The 18,470-nt window shown below is 34.3% G+C and overlaps 1 protein-coding gene across 10 annotated transcripts in view; it reads right to left on the bottom strand.

The window, feature by feature from the left end:
• Positions 1–828: 828 nt before the first annotated feature.
• Positions 829–18,470, bottom strand: part of sls (sallimus) — a 99,429-nt gene continuing 81,787 nt past the window's right edge. For all 10 annotated transcript variants that reach the window (XM_080163603.1, XM_080163613.1, XM_080163612.1 and 7 more), the window contains 17 exons: positions 12,821–12,979; positions 12,059–12,199; positions 11,535–11,678; positions 10,863–10,995; positions 10,451–10,586; positions 9,978–10,111; positions 7,858–9,827; positions 7,507–7,642; positions 7,009–7,198; positions 6,445–6,563; positions 5,942–6,025; positions 5,541–5,656; positions 4,969–5,262; positions 4,532–4,640; positions 3,763–3,937; positions 3,295–3,355; positions 829–2,389 (listed from right to left, as the gene is read on the bottom strand). In XM_080163603.1, coding sequence (XP_080019729.1) covers positions 3,328–3,355; positions 3,763–3,937; positions 4,532–4,640; positions 4,969–5,262; positions 5,541–5,656; positions 5,942–6,025; positions 6,445–6,563; positions 7,009–7,198; positions 7,507–7,642; positions 7,858–9,827; positions 9,978–10,111; positions 10,451–10,586; positions 10,863–10,995; positions 11,535–11,678; positions 12,059–12,199; positions 12,821–12,979 — 4,068 coding nt within the window. In that variant the 3' untranslated portion in view covers positions 829–2,389; positions 3,295–3,327. The remainder of the gene's footprint in view (positions 2,390–3,294; positions 3,356–3,762; positions 3,938–4,531; positions 4,641–4,968; positions 5,263–5,540; positions 5,657–5,941; positions 6,026–6,444; positions 6,564–7,008; positions 7,199–7,506; positions 7,643–7,857; positions 9,828–9,977; positions 10,112–10,450; positions 10,587–10,862; positions 10,996–11,534; positions 11,679–12,058; positions 12,200–12,820; positions 12,980–18,470) is intronic.

The raw sequence follows: 18,470 nt of genomic DNA, 5'->3' as shown, positions 1-18,470 counted from the left end.
TTGTTTTATTGTTTTTATCCTATTATAATAAAGTATTAAGCGTTTTTTGTCTGTCACGAAGGATCTCGCTAACCGCTGAAAAGATAGTTCTCCTTTAGACTGAAGCTTCTTATAGGTCCTGGGAAGGTTTAGAACTATTTTTGGGAAGGGTGTCTTTAACCCCCTTTCCCCTTTTGAAACTCAAATTTAAAATAGGATGAGGTCGAGTTTTCCCTGTCCTACCTTAAGTGCCTTTAGAGGCTTCTAGGGGGCGTAGCCGCTAGTAGGTATAAAAGGAGGAGGTAAAATCCATATAGGGTTTACCTTTTCAACTAATTAGATCCTAGGACAACAGTGTTATAAGCAAAGCATCTCTACTATCATGTACTTACGCAACTTTGCTATTTGTTTACATACAATTTTGTTAAGACTTGTAAATTTATATTTTCCTTATTAAATTCGGACAAATGTGTTTAAAATTCGATTATACTAACGTCTGATTTTCGAGCTTCGTCTTTATGGATGTTGGGCATTGTCATGCTGTTTTCATAGGGATAGTCGAATACTTCCGAAAGGAATTTTGTTTTAGACTAAAAATTATTAGGGATCTTAAGACAATGGCCGATAAATCGAAGTACATGCACAAAATTACACCTTGTTTAGATTTCAATTATTGGTTGAAACGATTGGACACTCAACTTACTTAAATAACCAACTAATAAAATTTCGACAAAGGTCCCCTAAGTGGTTAAGGCAATGAATAATAAAACAATATTATAAAACTTTGGGGACTGAAGTAATAAACAGCCCATTGTCCCCTCTCTCTCAGAAAAATAACAGCAAAACAAGTTTGTATTATCTAAATTTATTGCATAAATACAAGTTTATAACAAAAAATATATATTCATGTAAAAATAACAAAAAAGCCAAAAAGAACGTGTCCCGTGTTCTTAAAAGCATTTTTAGGCCAATTTTCAGCAGCCAATCGTTTTCTTCAAAGCAATACTAAATGATAACAAATAACCAAAACAAAATTGAGCTAATAAAAAAATAAAGAACCCTTTTTATTAGTTATTGCACATTGTTTTTGAAAATGTAAATTTTAATTAAAAACAAGGATAAAAATTTTGTATAAATCCGGCCAGAGATTTGTACAAAATTTTTGGGAGATTTTTGAATAATTAATAATATATTTTAATTAAAATTGTTTATTAACCGACCAGAGATAATAAAACGTATTAATTTAAATATATTAATAATTTTTATGAAGAAATTGATGGGAAAAAAGGACTGTAAAAAATTAATAGCTTCTTATTTCATCGGCCAGAATAAAATAAAAAGATATAAAATTTTAAGGTGAATTGTTATATTTATCAAATGTATTATAGACAGCTTTTCGCGGATATTAAAATGAAAAAAATATAAGATAAAAACTAGTCTTGTTAGTCTCGAGGGGCCTAAAGCCCCGGGCTAACAAAACTTTTAAAAAAATTATTACTTTTATTTTAATATTCGTGGAAAATTGTCTGTAATACGATGATAAACATGCTTTTCAGTATGGCTGAGAACCGGTTCGAATCAATCGGTTTCAATGCTACACTGGAAATTAAATGAAAGCATACTTGAATTTTACCGGCCAGAGTAAAATCCAGGTAGGCTGGAAATTAACTGCAGGGTGGTTTCGTCAGCTAAATTCAAACTTCTATCGGCCAGGATAAAAATTTGAATTATGAACTTAAAGGAAAATTTTAAAATTTACACTTTCAAATATTTTTTTCATTAATTAAAGGTTCTTAAAATTAAAGATAACAGAAAAGCTTAATTTACATAAAATATTTATGTTTTTATGTAATTTAACTTAAAACGTCCCTTAAATTTTTCATGTTAAAGTTAGTCGAATGGAATGCGAGTATATCGTATATACTTAAATGACAGTTAATAATTATATTAAAAGATCCAAAATTTGTAATAACTATTGAAATATTATTTTTTATTCAGAAAATTTTCAAAAAAAAATCTTCGAATATGATCTAAGCATTTTTATATGGAATGAAATTTTGAAAATAACTGGATCTTTTAAAAGTATGAATATATGATTTTTTTCGAATTGTAATTTTTCAGGTTTATATGCACAGTATAATAAAATATACTGTACTAAATTATTGAAATTTTAAAAATTTTAATATACACATACAATAATTTATGATATAATTTTTACAATATAATATTTTTAATAAAATCTGAAGGCGTAGAGTAGGTAAAATATAAATTATGGTCCTCCGGTAGGATGCAGGCGCTGGCAGGATGGCTGCAGGCATGTGACTGCCAGGATGATACAGCTGCTCTGTCAGGCACATGATTACTACTAGAGGCTCCAGCTAGAGGAGGCAGTGAGGTACAATGGATCCTGTTTTTATCAAAATAATTAAATTTATTTTAGAAACTAAACAATAAACTCTTGGACAAAGGGCTGTTTAATTCACTAGTCTCCGTTAGATAACAACTTTGGGGACCTTAATTGGTTGGTTCTTTGTGTTCAAACGTTTCAACTACTAATTGTAACTAATTTCAACTACAGATGGGGTAATCTTGTGTATCATCATTGGAGTTGTACATATATTTATTAGGGTTGGGCCGGATACCCGGCTAACGCCGGATATCCGGCAAATATCCGGTTATCCGGCCAAATTACCGGATATCCGGCCGGATAACCGGCCAAATTACCAGATACTAAAGTAGCAAAAAAAAATTTCCTCAAAAATCTTATATTAATTTTCATAAAGTTAAACTTGTTCAGAAAAAATGTTCTTCTAGCTTCAATAATAAGAAAATTATAACCATTTAAAATTTTAAAAAGCAGAGATTTTTGGTGTAAAGTATTAAAAATTATAGAGCCGGATATCCGGCCGGATAGTTTCAATATCCGGTATCCGGCCGGATATTGAAAATGGCCGGATATCCGGCCACACCGGATATCCGGCCCAACCCTAATATTTATCGGCATTTGTCTTATCCCCGATTAAACTGCATAAAAAGTTCTTTGTCTTAGGCAAAACATTGCAGGCCGGAATTGGTTGGTGTTTTTAGGAAAGCTTTGTAAATGTCTGCGTAATTTAGGCTACATTCATATATTATAACTCATGTTAAAAATTAGAAAATGGGTTAAGATCAGTGGCGTGCACAGACTTGGCGCAGGACGTGTGAGCCTTGAGCGGATGAAAAATGGAACGACTTCCTCGTTTTGATCAATCTATTAGGGGGGCGTTGACATCTCCCTTCCGTAAGCTTACTAAATTGATTTAATTATCTTTCCTGGGCACAAGATATCACAGATTTAGTGGATTTTATTTACTTGAACAGTTTGCTGGCGTAGTACCTACAATAAATAGACTATTAGTCAGAGTAGTAAGGTTTTTTGTTTGTTTGTCTCTATAGCCACTGAGCCGATTGGGTTCTACATTTCAGGAAAGTTTCATGGTGGGCTGGGGACGTTTTTATTTTTAAATCTAAGTCTTCTTTGGCTGGTTTTATCCTGTTTTCCTTCCATCGAATGCAAGAGGCGTAGTTGCTTGCAATTTCAAGAGTTGCTTCGCTATTTAAATGGTTATAAAATGAATAAAATATATACATCAATATGCCACATGTATGATTATTTTGGCAAAACCTGCCAAAAATACAATAATTAATGTATTTCTATACCTATTAAAGTTTATTAACTTGCTATGTCTGCAATGCTTATGGACATTATTGTCCTTATCGTTGTAAAAAAGAGTTATAACTTACCATAATCTGAAGAAATATTCATCTCTTCTGAGAACAGAAGACTTGGTGTATGACTGTATATCTGCGTCCATGTTGGCCTCTCTCATCCAGGAGGACAGGGTCTCCGTGTTGGAGAAGGACAAGGAGGGTGTCTCCTCCCTGCGGGACCTCTGCTCCTCATCCTCCTCGGTGTAGCCTACAGATTTAGGGAGTAAGTGAGTAAATAATTCAGTGAGGGAGGGAGTAAAACAGGCGAAAAAAGAGTGAGTAGGCCATTCAGTAAAATATAAAGTCAAATGCCAAATTAAATAGATTTTTAGATATACAGAAAGGTGGATAGATGGACACTGGACAGACAGACAGATTGATTTATATCTTAAGGTTTAACTATTTTAAAAGCCTTGCATTTTATACAGAATTACTAAGTCCATTGGATAGATAGTTAGATAGAAGGATGGACAGACAAACAGATAGAAAGAAGATATATAAAGGTATAACAACATCACTTAAAAGTGAATTACTAAATCCATCCGATAGATAAATTGTTAGAAAGATGGACAGACAGATTGGTAGATACCTTGCAGGATTAATGTTACTGTCAGATAGATAGTTAGCTGGATAGACAGACGGATAGAAAGATAGATAAATACCTGGTGGTCTGACAACTTTTAAGGCCTATTCATTTTCAAGATGATCACTGAATTCATGGGACAGACAGTTGGATGGAGAAATAGATAGATATTTTGATAGAAAGATATACATACAGACGGATAGAAAGTTAGATAGATACCTGGTGGTCTGACAACTTTAAAGGCCTCCTCATTTTCCAGAGGATCACTGAATCCAACCTCATTCTTGGCAAATATCCTCACAAAGTATTCATTGCCCTCAGACAGATCCTAGAAATAAAAAATTCCATTATTTTTTAGTAGCAAAACTTTCTTACAGATCATTTTTGGAGGTCCAGAGCTTACATCTAAATAGCATGAATAGAATTGAAACAAAGATATTTCATAATATAAAACAGTAAGTTTTTTTTGTCTAAAACAAAAAAATTGGAAATTGCTGGTCCGAATTGATTGTACTTTTCAAGTAAACTCTATAATTATTTTTGGCTGGTTTTAAACTATTTTCTTGACGTTCCCTGCTCCCCTTATAGGCATATTTGGGGCATTCAGGTATGAAAACACAATTATTAAAATAAAAAATATTTTTGCTTGCTTTTACCTGAACTTTAAGACGCTGAACCTCTGCGTCAACTCTGCCAACCTCCATCCACATCTGGCGCTTCGCGTCACGAACAGCCACCTTGTAGCCCTCCAAAGGAGCACCGCCGTCGGACTCGGGCGCGCCCCACTCCACGTGGATGGCGTGTGGGCCTACGGGGGTGATCTCAAGGGGAGCGGTGGGCGGGCTGGGCACACTGGCGTGCGCCTTCAGGTTGACAAGGTCGGTCTCGCTGGCTTTGCCGGAACCAACCTCATTCTCAGCTGACACGCGGAAGTAATAGCCAGATACCTCCTGTAAAAAAAAGGATGGTTATTAATAACGTTTACCCCCCTAGAAAACTCTTGGAGACACTTGCAATAAGGGGGGTGGGGGAGTCCACCCTTTACATTTAAGGTCCAATCTGAGTTAGAAAGCTATAACCTTTAAGTTATATAATTTAAGTTTTTTTTACAGTTATTAGTATGCATCTAGATTCAACTTTAATCTCTTAATATTTTATGATCCAATCTTAGTTAGAAAGCTATATTCTTTAGGATTTTTTATTACATGTTATTCAGTAAGTTTTATACCTTAAGATTTTCCACAGTAAATAGTCTGCAACTGGATTCAACAGTTTCCACTCTCTCCCAAGATTCACTGGAGCTAATTCTCTTCTCAATGATGTAGCCAAGAAGATGGACACCACCTACACGATATCTATGTTATGATTTAATTCGAGAAAATTATTCTATCAATATATTTACTTTTTTGTTTTTTTTAATTATCTGTCTATCAACTATCTATCTGTCTATCTATCTTTCTATCTATCTTTCTGGAACTCTAACTAGTTTTTTTTATTTATCTGTCTGTCTGTGTGTGTATATACTTGTGTATCTGTCTGTCAGTATGTTTATCATTTATGTATCTGTCTCTCTATATATTGCTCTGTCTGTCTGTCTGTCTATCTATATATCTATCTATCTCTGCATACCAGTATCAGAGGGAGGATTCCACTGTAGGGTGACAGATCTGCTAGTAACATCCTTCACACTCAGGTTGGGCATGCCGGGCAGACCTACAATTTTATTATTATTTTAAAAAATCTTTGTTTTTTACAATACAAAAGAATTGTGTTAAAGAGTAGCTGCGCTTTAAGTAGATGAAGAACGGTATGGCTAGTCTCCCTAAAATATTTTCTATGGGGAAATCCCCTTAACTACAAGCACTTTGATGCGTATTACATTTTATCCTTTTCTGATAAGAAAATCGACGATGAATTAATATGCATCCCAAATGATGATAAACAAAATTACCCCTTCTGTAGATTATTATTATTGGTTGAAAAGTTTGGACACATTTAGCATGGAACTAACTAATCAATATTCAATAAAATTACGACTAAGATAACGTGGTTATAAAAGTTTGGGTACCAGTATAATTTACAGTCCAATGCAACGCGGCCCCCTGTCAACCATACTAAAAATAAAAACTTACTTTTCTGAATGTTTGCTTTGGAAGCACTGAATGTTTCCTCAATGATGAAAGGTTCGCTGCATCCTACGCAGTTTCTCGCGATAATTCTAAAGTTGTAGGATGCCTCCTTCTTTAATCCTCTGAAAATTAAAATTTATTAGCTTCATTTAACTTTTTTCCCCTTAGCTTTCCACCAGTTTAAATAGATAGATTATATTTCAACATATTAAGCATACCAAAAATAATATTATTTATCATATGTTATAATTTTATGCATTGTTTAATAATTTCACAACCTGGTTGCATAAGCTGAAAAATACCAATACCAATATAATAACTTTGAAGATAAATATTTTTACAATGTAAAAACAATATGTTGTAATTCTAATCAACAAAGAAACTGGTCTTTTTTCATTGGTTGAAAAGTTGGGGATAAGACTTATATTCTATGTATCTACTTTGAAGTCTGAGTTTAAGTAACAATTTGTCTTAAAGACTATTTGCCAATCTTTCTAGCTTTCTAATTATTTAAATACAAGACCTCTTATTGACTTCTTTTCTCTACCTAACTTCCTGATTACTCACCTAACTTCAACTGAAGTCTGACTGGAGGTAACAATCTGTCTCCAAGACTTCTTGTCCACCTCCTTCCTCTCCACAATATACTCCTCCACCTTAGCGCCTCCATCCGACTCTGGAGCTGACCACTGGAGCTCAATTGTGTCCTGTGTTCTCCATTCAACCTTGGCGGGTCCCTTGGGTGGGCTGGGCTTGTCTAAAAAAATAAATGAAGGAATTCTAATTTATATAAGAAAACATGTAGTTTCCCTGTTGTTTATAATCGGATTTAGGCTAGAAGTTTACTCAATAACAAAGTTTTGTACATTGTACAAGTTTAAATTGCAGATAATTTTAAAAATCTATTTTAACTAGCTTTTATCTGTGTCATTTATACAATGAGCATTATTTAATTTGTGTATATTAATTTTACATAATATACATATCTTAAGTAGCAAAAAATCATCCAATATTCTAAAAAAACGACATCCAATATATTTTCAAGAATGCATCTATCTAGTTTACCTCTGACAGTGAGATTAATCTCTGTTGAAACATCTGAAACTGAGTTCTTGAGTTTGCAAGTGTACTTTCCACTCTCTGACATCTCAGCATGCTTGATGGTCAGGCTAGCACTCTTCTTACTGATGGATACGGTCATCTAAAAATTTTCAATATTATAATCAATGCAATAATGTCTTTAATGCACGTTTTTATTTTTTTTTATAAAGCTTCTTGGAGCTGGAGGTATATCAATAGTCTATTTCAACTAATGTTTTTTTAATCAAGGGACTTGATTTATTTGACAAAAATGCATTAACAGACCTTTTTTGGACATTGCATTGCTTTATTAGAATAATTTATTATAAAAATTACCTTTTCAGATGATTTGAGTACAGTTCCGTTAAAGCTCCATTCCATTTCTGCTTTCTTGGCCATGGTCTTGACAAAGGGAACATTGAACACAACCTCATCTCCCTTCTTCGCCATGACATCCTTCTTAATCTCAGCCACCAGCAGCTCAAGCTTTTCATCCTGACCCTCTAGTTCAAGTTCAGTGAAAGTCTTGACATTTTCTGCAACACATGTATATTCAGCAACATCCTCCAGAGTGGCATTCTTGATGATCAGTGTTCTATGGGCGCCATCAACCTGGAATGAGTATCTGTCACCTTCAGCAATAACCTTGCCGTCCTTGAGCCAGGAGACGGTGCAAGAGGCGCTGGTCAGCTCAACTGTGATCTTTACATCTGATGAGAATTTGCCTGTTGTTGTGGCAGGCAGTTTAGCAACAAAGTTGACTTTAGGCTCCTCTACAACCAACTTGCCAGAGCATGATGTGCTGACACCAAGAGAGCAAGAGTACTCTCCAGCATCTTCAAGTTCAACATTGGAGATCTCAAGCCTCTGCTTCTTGCCATCAATGTTGAGCTGAATGCGCTCACTTAGCTCAATCTCAGTTCCATTCTTGAACCATCTTGTCTTGGCATCACCCTTACTGATCTCAATTTCAAAGCAAGCAGTCTCTGAGCAGGTCACATTAAGGTCAGAAATCTTCTTGGTGAATTCTGGTGACAGCTCAACAACAGCAACCTCGCAGGACACCTCCTGATCACCAATGGTGGCAACATATTCACCTTCATCATGAACTGTTGCACGCTGAATAATCAGAGAATGTTTCTTACCAACTCTTTCAAACTTATATTCCTTGTGCTCTTCTTCATTGATGACCTCTCCATTCTTGTGCCATTTGAGGCTGGAAGTTTCAGCACTGACCTCAACTTCAAGCTTGACTGTTTCCTGCTCCTTGACCTCCTTGTCATCCATCTTGCTGATGAACTCAACAGCTTCAACTGCCTGTACAGACAGGTTGGCAGAAGTCTGTGCAACACCAGCCTCATTCTCAGCCTTGATGATATAGTTACCATCGTGCTTCAAATCAACCTTGTTGATAGTAAGAGTATAGATATTGTCATTCTCCTTAATGTTGATATTCTTGCTGGTCTTGAAGTGTTTGTTGTTGTGATACCACTTGAGCTTAGGCTTGGGGCTGCCGGTAATGATTGTCTCCATCTTGACAGTGTCTCCAACAGTGCAAACAGTTGGAGTCAGAGCCTTTACAATAAGAGGAGGCTCTGCCTTGGTTACAGGCTTGTCACTTGCAGTCTTCACCTTCAGCTGCATGTTGTTTCTAGCCTCTCCCTCTCTGTTTTTAGCAACAACTTCATAAATACCAGCATCAGAGGTCATGCACTTGCTGATCTTCAGGAAAGTACAGTACATGTGCATATCAGCCTGGTACTGAATAGAAACTCTCTCAGTTGACTTCAATTCAACCTGGTTAAAGTACCACTTGACCTCAGCCTCAGGGATGGCAACAAACCTGCATTCAAGCTCAACATTAGTTCCTTCATCAGCTTCCTTAATGGAAGGACGTTGGGCAAATGTTGGTGGGATGCCCTCAATGATGTCAGCCAAAGAAGATTCTCTTGACAAGCTTCTACGGTCATGCTTCTCAGTGCCGTGATCAGACAGAGGATGCTCAACAACAAGTTCAGCAGAGGATGATGCAAAGCCAACACAATTCTTGGCAACACAGGTGAACGTACCAGCATCCTCTGGGAAGACCTCTTTGATGACTAGAGTGGCCATGTTGTGGTCATCATAATAGATCTGGAAGTCAGGTGAGGGCTTGATGATGGCAGTCTGTCTGAACCAGGTGATCTGGGGCCTGGGGTGACCTTCCACCTTGCAGGCAAACTCAATTTGAGCTCCGTCAGGGGATCTCTGGGATTTGACCTTTTCGATGATCTTGGGAGCAAATGCTTGCTCATTGCCCTTGGGTTCTAAAATTAAAAAGGTAAGTTTTAGAGTTAGACAAGATAATGTTACAAATTTTCACTAAATGAAGAGATAAATTCGAAGAAATCAATAGTTAAAAACAACGGACAGAGAAAGAAAGGTCAAGAAATTATTATGCACTACAATTTACTTACTTTCAAAGACTGGCAACTTCTCAATTTTCTCAACAAGCTTCCTCTGAACATACATAGTGTATGTCTCTTCATCCTTGAGATACTGAGCAGGAACCCAACCAGTTTCTTCAGTCAGATGCTTGCGGACATACCACCTGAGTTATACGTTGAGTATTATTAAGCAAGGCCTGTATGAAAACCATGTGTGAAAATAGAACATTGCTTTATGGAAGTAAATTTTAGATAAATAACTTGACTGTAATGATACAGGGAGGGAGGGGTCATTGGGCTGTTTTTTTTACACTAGTTTAATAACACTGTTTTGTTATTTGTTACTCATTGTAATCTATACAGAAGGGGTAATTTTGTGTACCATATTTCAGGATATACATCAATTTATCGGCCATTGTCTTATTCCTATAGATCCCTGGTATTGATAAGAACAATCATATTGCCAAGAAGCAAGTACTAAGAAAATATGTAGAAAAACTTACCAGTCGACATTATTCCACTCCAGAACAAAGACTCTCTCACCCTCCACCAAATTCATAGCCTCTCCAGTTTCAGAGACAAAGGTAGCCAGAGCATAGAAAGCATCGCCCTCATTAACATCCAGTTGCTGAGGAATTTCTAAAATATAGGTAAGATAATGAGCTATTTGGCCGGTGTATTTGTCTTATCCTGTTCACTTTATTTTCTTTTATACCTCCCCCCTCCCCATGATTTTAAGACCATCTGAGGAATTCAAATATTTGAACGGATTCTGGGAAGTGTCTATAAGATACTAAATGAAATCCAATATAATTATAAAAATTATCTAGATTTGTTTGCGGATATTCTAAAGGGAATTTTAAAAAATCAATACTATTGCATGACTCTTATCACACACAATTGACACACGTTTACCTGTGACACTGGTCTCTACCATCTCCTCGACCTTGCTCTCCTGGTGGGAGATCTGGACCCTGCTCATGGAGGAGGACTCCTCAGTCATAAACTTGATCTCCTGCTTCATGAAGCTGATCTTTCTGGCGGGCAGCTAGACATATAGATTAGGTCAGATACCTGGTATATAATAGGAATAGCCATAGCTGCCAGGTTCTTCACCATCACTTAACAACTTATTTGTCATTTTTGTTTAAAAGCTTCATAGAAGATTTTAGGGATTTCTTTATGTTTTACTTTTAGTTTTGGAATGGTTTAAAACTATTTTTCTGTAACCTCTATCCCTTTCAAAATAAAGCTCACAGTTTCCAGGGGCGCAGCTGCTAGCCTAGTGTATATATTATTTCATTGCATGATGTAAGCAAAATAGTTTATAAGGGATTAAAGGGATCCTAAAATTGCCCAAGTAAATAATCAGATTTAATCAAAGCGATAAGGTACTATCCATAGTAAATTGACTTATGCTTATGGACTTTTTTACTTTAACGTTTTTAAGGTAAAATGTTCCTCTGACCAAAAATTTGGAACAAACCAATTACAATGAAATAAGAGTACCCAAAGTTTTTTGCCAACAAATGAGATAACATGTCACCTCCCTTCCTTTTTTACCACCCAAAGTATTTATTCCTTTACCTTTTCAGTAGTCTGTACAGGAACTTCTTCTGACTTCTGAGCAGCATCACACACTCTGGCAACTTGAGCAAGCTGAGCAAGCTTGGTGGTCGCAACCTCCTCTTCGAAATCTTCAGGCTCAAACTGGGTGATGATCTCGTCAACCTATAGAGCATCAAGTATATAAATTACTTGGTCTACGCTTTTTTCTATTATGGTTTTGTGATTTAAAAAAGGATCTATCGCCTATTCTTCCTCTTTTTTTTTATAACAACTGAACATTAGTCAATCCTATATTTTTGTGCCTCCGAGTGACCCTAGCTGGTATGTTTTGTTACCTTATTTATGTAATGAAAAAAATTCGCAAAATAGTTTTAAACAATAATTATAGAGTATTCACTTTTCTTACAAGTATGGGCGATTTTTCTCATAGTTTCTAGTTGGGCACAGTTAACCCCAGCACTTCTTATTAAGCTTAAATTAGGTGGTGAGTGTTTCTGTGCTCGCTAGACACTTTTAGGGTAATCAACTAATTATGTTTTTACCTTCATGCTATTGGAGGCCAGAGTGTTGACAAATGCCTTGAATCCAACATCCTGGAGGTCAACCTCCTGTTTGCCAGAGCACTCCTGGGTCAACACTTCCTGCACAATGGCGGACTGACCGACCTTCTCAACTACGTTCACCTAGGATTTATAATTCTTTAAGAAATATTATCATTATAAAAAAAAGTATCATGATGTCTGTCTGTCAATTTTAACCTCTGTCTTTAGATATTACTTTCATATTATCCTTACATAAAAGTAACATAATATCCGTATGTGTATGTGTCTTTTTTTTTAGAAAATGCACAATGACTATCATATTATCCTTAAAAAAAGTAACAGGATTAACATCTGTCTGTCTGTGTATGGGTCTGTCTTTAGATATTACACTAAAACTTTCATATTATCCTTACATAAAAGTAACATGATATCCGTCTGTGTTTTTCAAATTACCGTTATGTGAAAGTAACAGGATGTTTGTGTGTAGCAAGAGATTAAACTAACCATGAACCGATTTGGTCCTCCTTTAAAATGAAGCTACCAGAGGTTCAGGTAAGGTTTATAACTATTGTAGGTGTGGGTAACTTATACCTATCAAGAGAAATCACCTCGGAAACCCCCATAATTAAAAAAAACCCTAAAATTAGGTCAACTTAAACCCTACACCCTCTCCTTCCCTAAATTGCCCCTAGAGGCCTCTAGGGGGGCAATACCTCTAGTTTTTATATAAAACATCATTATTATTAAACAAATAAATCTTACCATGGCCATTTGAGACTCAGCATTCTCAAGTTCTGGATACTGATGAGATTCAAAGGCAGAATTTATTTCTTCAACAGTAGCTCCATGTTCAATCTTGACACGGATGTCAGCAATAGCTTTCATAGGACCCTCAGTATCTTGCAGGGTGATCTTTTTGTCCTGAGTAATAAATAGTATATTAATTTCTAAAGCTCTAAAAGATATTCTATCAGGAAAGTAAATTTCTTCTAAAGATAATTTTTTTTACATTAAGATTTCTACCAGTCAAAATATAAGAAAATGTAATTTTTTCTGCAGTTGAAATTTCCTTTCCTTTATTATTTCCCAAATATTGTAAGTTGACCAGGCATTTTCTGTAAACCCCCTGGGAAAAGTTTTACTTTAAACCTTTCCTGACTTAACATTTCTTGGGGGTAATGTGTAGTCAACTTTCAAAATTCAGGATGTTCACATTCAACAGATAAGAATTTACATGCTTAGTTTAAAGGAAAGAAAACTTAAAATGGCTATAAAACTAAGTAACTATGATAATTTTATTTGTTCAACTTAATAAAGATTTTCTTCTCCTTTAAACAACAATTGAAGTCACAGTCAAAAAATATCTAAATCTAAACATGCATATGTAGTATAAAATTTATTTTAAAAAACATGCAAAAATTTGTTTTTAGTGTTTTTCTTTAACAACTTTTTAGAATAAAATAATGTTAGATAAATTCATCTTTAACCTTTTAGATCATAGATCCTTTCATAACCTTCCTTTCATTAAATCATAAAATACAGATTAGTTCTCTGTTGTTAATTAATTCTTAAGAAATAACAAAATCTAGTCCTATATACAGTGAAATAAATAATGTGAATTAAATTAGATGAATAATAAAATAAATATTAAATTTTTATGTTTAAGAAAAAATCATGCAACTATGTAAATATACCTCCTTGTTAAAACATATCAAAAACAGCTCCAATTTGTTTAATTAATTTAAGTTTACACAATTAATGAACATATAAGCATGCTTTTCAACTGCCTATATTATACCTTACTATTAAGAAATACAGAGATATTCAGAATTTGTGCCACTTTTTCCCTAGTTTTTTCACCACTAAACAAATCTAGGGATAAATTTTTCAAAATTAGATTTGATATACTCCTACATTGCTTCAGGCATCTGACTAAAGCTTTAGTTCCAATAGTGTTGAAAAATCCAAATTTAACAGCATTGTATTTAAGTTCATCACAAATGGTATCCTGTACTAGGGGAGCTAGACCAACTTTCTCAATAACATAGAGCATAGCAATCTGAGATTCAATTGACTCCAAACTTTGTATTTCTTGCAGAGACAAGAAAGAAAGTATATCAGAGATTGATTTGCCAGAGAGGACATCAAAGATAAATTTGCGGATTATGTTTCTCTCTTCATCATAATTCTTCTGGACTATCAATGTTGTCTCCTAGATTTTGTTTTTGTTTTTAACAATAAATATTTGAAAAAAATATTTTTTATTTGAAAACTTTAATGTAGTAAATTTATACAATGCAAATATACTTTAATCCGAAGAGAAAATATGTAATTTTGAAATGAAATAGTGATTAAAGATTGAAATAGTTCATTGTTAAAAGTACATCCCTGTCGTACTGTATCAGTGGGCTTGCAAGGTTTCTTTAATTTTAGATTAAAATCATTTGTTGAAATAGTCTGTTTGTAGGAACTATAAACATCTGGTTGGTGTTCAACAGGCTGAGGTTCAGCCTGTCTGGGGTGTAATTTAAATGTTGTCTCAACAGCATTTTGTTCTCCAATCTGTTCTGTTTCATCAGTATCACCAAGGAAAACTGTAAAATCCACATCCATTCCATGCTGTAATTGAAATGAAATGCTGGCATTTTTTGTCATATTTTCATCAATTGATTTATCAGCACTGATGGTTATGTCTTCGTCATCTATTTCCTCTTCAAGAGATTTATTCATAAATTGGTTCACAACAATTTTTCCATGTTTCTTTCTTTCAGGAGCTGTTAGAGTAACACTGGCATATTCATAAATGTTGTTATCATGAGATTCTAAATTCTTTAATGTATCCCCTGTTGTGTTTTGAGAATGAAGACCTATAACAAAAGTTTCTGGTTCTAGGTTGATATTTGCTCCTTGATTTTGTAATTGAGCAATCTTATCATGCTCCAAACTTTCTAGTGGCATATTGATATCTAATGAATAATTGTGACATGATTTGATGTTTCTTGAAGCTTGAACCTTCTTATTGAAAGTAAAGTTTAGGAAATTGTCAGCACTTTCTCTGGTCTGAGGCTGATTAGTTTCAGCAACATTAAGACTAGTGACATCCCCAACTTCTGGTGTTGTTTGAGATAAACTTTCAGGTTGTAAATAAGTTGTGGAATCAAGCTTGGTTTGAGATTTATTCACACCAAGGTGGTAAAACTGTGATTCATTAGTAACACTTGGGATGTGTGACTCAATTGAATCCTCTGATCTGTCTGTAGTTGAATCCAAAGATGTTTGTTGCATATTTACACCTGCTGAGAAATTTCCAATCTGATATGTGTGTTTTGATTTTTCCAGATTATTTGTTGATGTATGAATGTTTGATATGTTATCTAATGAAACCTGCTGGCTAAGTGTTCCTGATGCATAGGATTCTTGAGAAATTCCAGTAACTTTAACTGTTCTGTTTTGTTTTTCACCAAGATTTTCAGTATTTTCTAACAACATTTGAGCAGAAATGTTACCTATAAATAATCCTTTCTCTTGGTCAATCTTAGCATTTTCAGATTTATTTCTTTGATCATTCCTTACAACTTTAACATTCTCTAATTGAGTTTGGTTTGTGTTTGTTGCAACAGGGTTAGAATCAGTAATGCTCATAGTTGGCTTATTGAGGTTTCTATCTTCTTTTGAAACATTTAATACATTTTCTTGAGTAATCTCTGTTGTAGAAACTCCAACTTTAGTTGTATTAGTAGTCAATTTAGCTTTATGATGATCAACATTATCATCTTTAATGACTGTTTTAATAATATTTTCATAAACAGGAGAATCTTTTACATCAGCTGTAAAGTTACCATCTGCAACTAAAATATCAGAATTCTCCTTATTAATAAAAGTTTGACTAAACTTTTTAACTTTTTCATTTGCATTGTTAGCAACAACATTCATTGTGTTGTTTCTGTTCTCTATAAATGACATTTGCAAATTTTCAGCTTTATCTTGATTTTTACTTATTGGCTTTGTAGAATCCATTGGAATTTCAACAGTCTTATCACTTAGTGCTAGATTAGACATTGCTAGGGACATTGTAGGTTGCGATGTGGTTATATCTTGATCGTTCAAAGTGTCTTCAAATTCAAGCTTTTGGTGAACAGATTTACAACCAGCTGATAAATAGGAAGACTCATGTCCCACTTTTGAAAGTTCTGGATTATAATCTTCTACATTTAGATCATTAGAGCTCTCTAATGGCAGAATGGAATATTTCATTCCCAACAACAACATTGGTGTCTCAGTAAATGTTTTGCCTTTATCAGCATTCAAAGGAGATGTCTGTAAACTAGAAGCATTTTCATATTTGGTTACAGACTCATTTGAAATAACTTTCATTTCTGATGTTGCTTGTGTAATAGTTGGTGCTTCCAAACTTGGAACACTTAGCTTAGTTTTCTGTAAAGTTTCAATTGCTTCTTGAGATTTCTGAATTCCAGTTGACAAGGGATGGTGAATACTTTTTCCAGTTAGAGCTTCACCTTCTCTTGTAAAATCTTCTGTATCTTTCTTATCAATATAGCAATCCATTGTTAACACTTCTTGTTTAGAATTTGTTTGCATTCCATAAACTATTGTAGTAATATCCGGAACATCTGAAGATTGTTTTGTTACTGTTAATTGTGAAACATTTTCAAATATTTGTTGATTGCTTTTCTGATTTGTAGGAAAATATGAAGATTCTGTGCTTATGCTAGATATTTCAGTGTTTTGATTTTTTTGGAAACATGCAGAGTTTTCAAAAGCAACATCACTTGCTTGTTGACCTACAACTAGATTATTTCTGTCTTCTATAAAAGGATTCAATTTGATGTTATTTTGTTCAGCTTTCTTTACATTATTAGTGTTTTCTAATTGCAGTTGTTTTTGGACTGAGCTAATAACAAGTTCTGATGGGGCCTGGTTAATATTAGGTTTAAGTAATGTCATATTATCAGATTGAACACCTAACACACCTTCTAAGGGTTGTTGTAATGAATTTATACATGAAGTATTTCTCATTGGAACCTTGCTTGTTTTAGCTGTTATTGATTTTGTTGACTCTGAAGGAACACTTTGTGGATGTTCCAAAGCTGTTTGCATATGCTTGGATCCAATATTGAACAGTCTGTTTTCTGATCCTACCATTGGTTTTTGTTTGGCTCCTGTCTTTGGTTCAATATAGTTGACATTGTCCATCAACATTTGTTGTTTATGTATACTGGTAGAAAGATTAAAAGGCTCACTTAGAATATTCAGCTTTTCTCTATTTGGTTTGGATTGATTCAAGTTATGAGTGTCTTCAACTAAGTTTTGAGAATCAAATACATTTAAAGCAAACTTACTAGCCATGTGCTTTCTAGTTGAGGTGTAAAGCTCTTTCATTTTTTCAAACTTTTCTATTGATCTTAGGTTTTCTAATATGATTTCTATGTTGTTAAAATATGCAAATACATAATTGGGATTTAGTTTTGGTTTAATCGATTCTGATTCAATTTCTGCTATTTGTAGCTTGTTAGCAGATTCCATTTTCTGATTAGTAGAAATAGTAGCAGTGGCTAAGTTATTTCCTTCTGCTCCTATTAAGGGGTTTGAAGCTGGAATCTTACTTTCAAAATGCGATGGAACTTCACTGATGATCTCACTTTTTCCAACATTAACAGAAAGATTAGATTCTGTAATGCTTTTGTTAACCTTTTCAATTGGCAGGTTTGTTGTATACTTATTGAAACAATCACTGCTTACAGTTTCATGAATGTTCATTGGCCTTAACATTCTGTGCCTACAGTCTGCCTTTTCAGTATTAAAAACAAAGGGTTTTAGTACTTTAGCACAGCCAGAAAATATTTCATAAAGAATGTTAACACTTGTATTATTTTCAATATTTCTAATAGGTTTTTCTTTATTTAACCTATCCTTAGTCAAATTTTTGATCTGATCTGATGAAGTTATTAGTTGACTTGAAATAGCTGTGTGTGGGGTAAAACTTTTATCTGGTTTCATACTATTATATCTTTCAGATTGAAATGGGGTATATCCATCTAAAGATTCTTTTTCAGATACTTGAGGTGCCATATGCAAAGTCTCTAATCCTAACTTAGATTTTGAAGTAGCATTGAGAGTTTGTAATTTTGTTGTAGTAGTTTGATCATAAGTGTTAGGCTGTTCTATATTTAAATTTTCTGAAAGATCCATATCACAAGGTTTTGCTTTATGAATTTCTTGGTTAAACAAACTTATTGTTTCTTCAACAGATGTCTCTGCAAACATGGTTCCAATATTTAAGCACAAGGCTAATTTCTGTAAGTATTGATCTGATTCAAATATTTTCGAGACAGCAATTTCAGGAATATTTGTTTCAACTCCTAATGATTTCTTGGAACCAACTATTTTTCTT

This window comes from Acartia tonsa, chromosome 6, assembly GCF_053477335.1.
Source record: "Acartia tonsa isolate MP-2025a chromosome 6, ASM5347733v1, whole genome shotgun sequence".
In the NCBI taxonomy this organism is placed as follows: domain Eukaryota; kingdom Metazoa; phylum Arthropoda; class Copepoda; order Calanoida; family Acartiidae; genus Acartia; species Acartia tonsa.
Note: the sequence above shows the minus strand (reverse complement) of the source record. Positions and strands in the feature narration are given on the sequence as shown.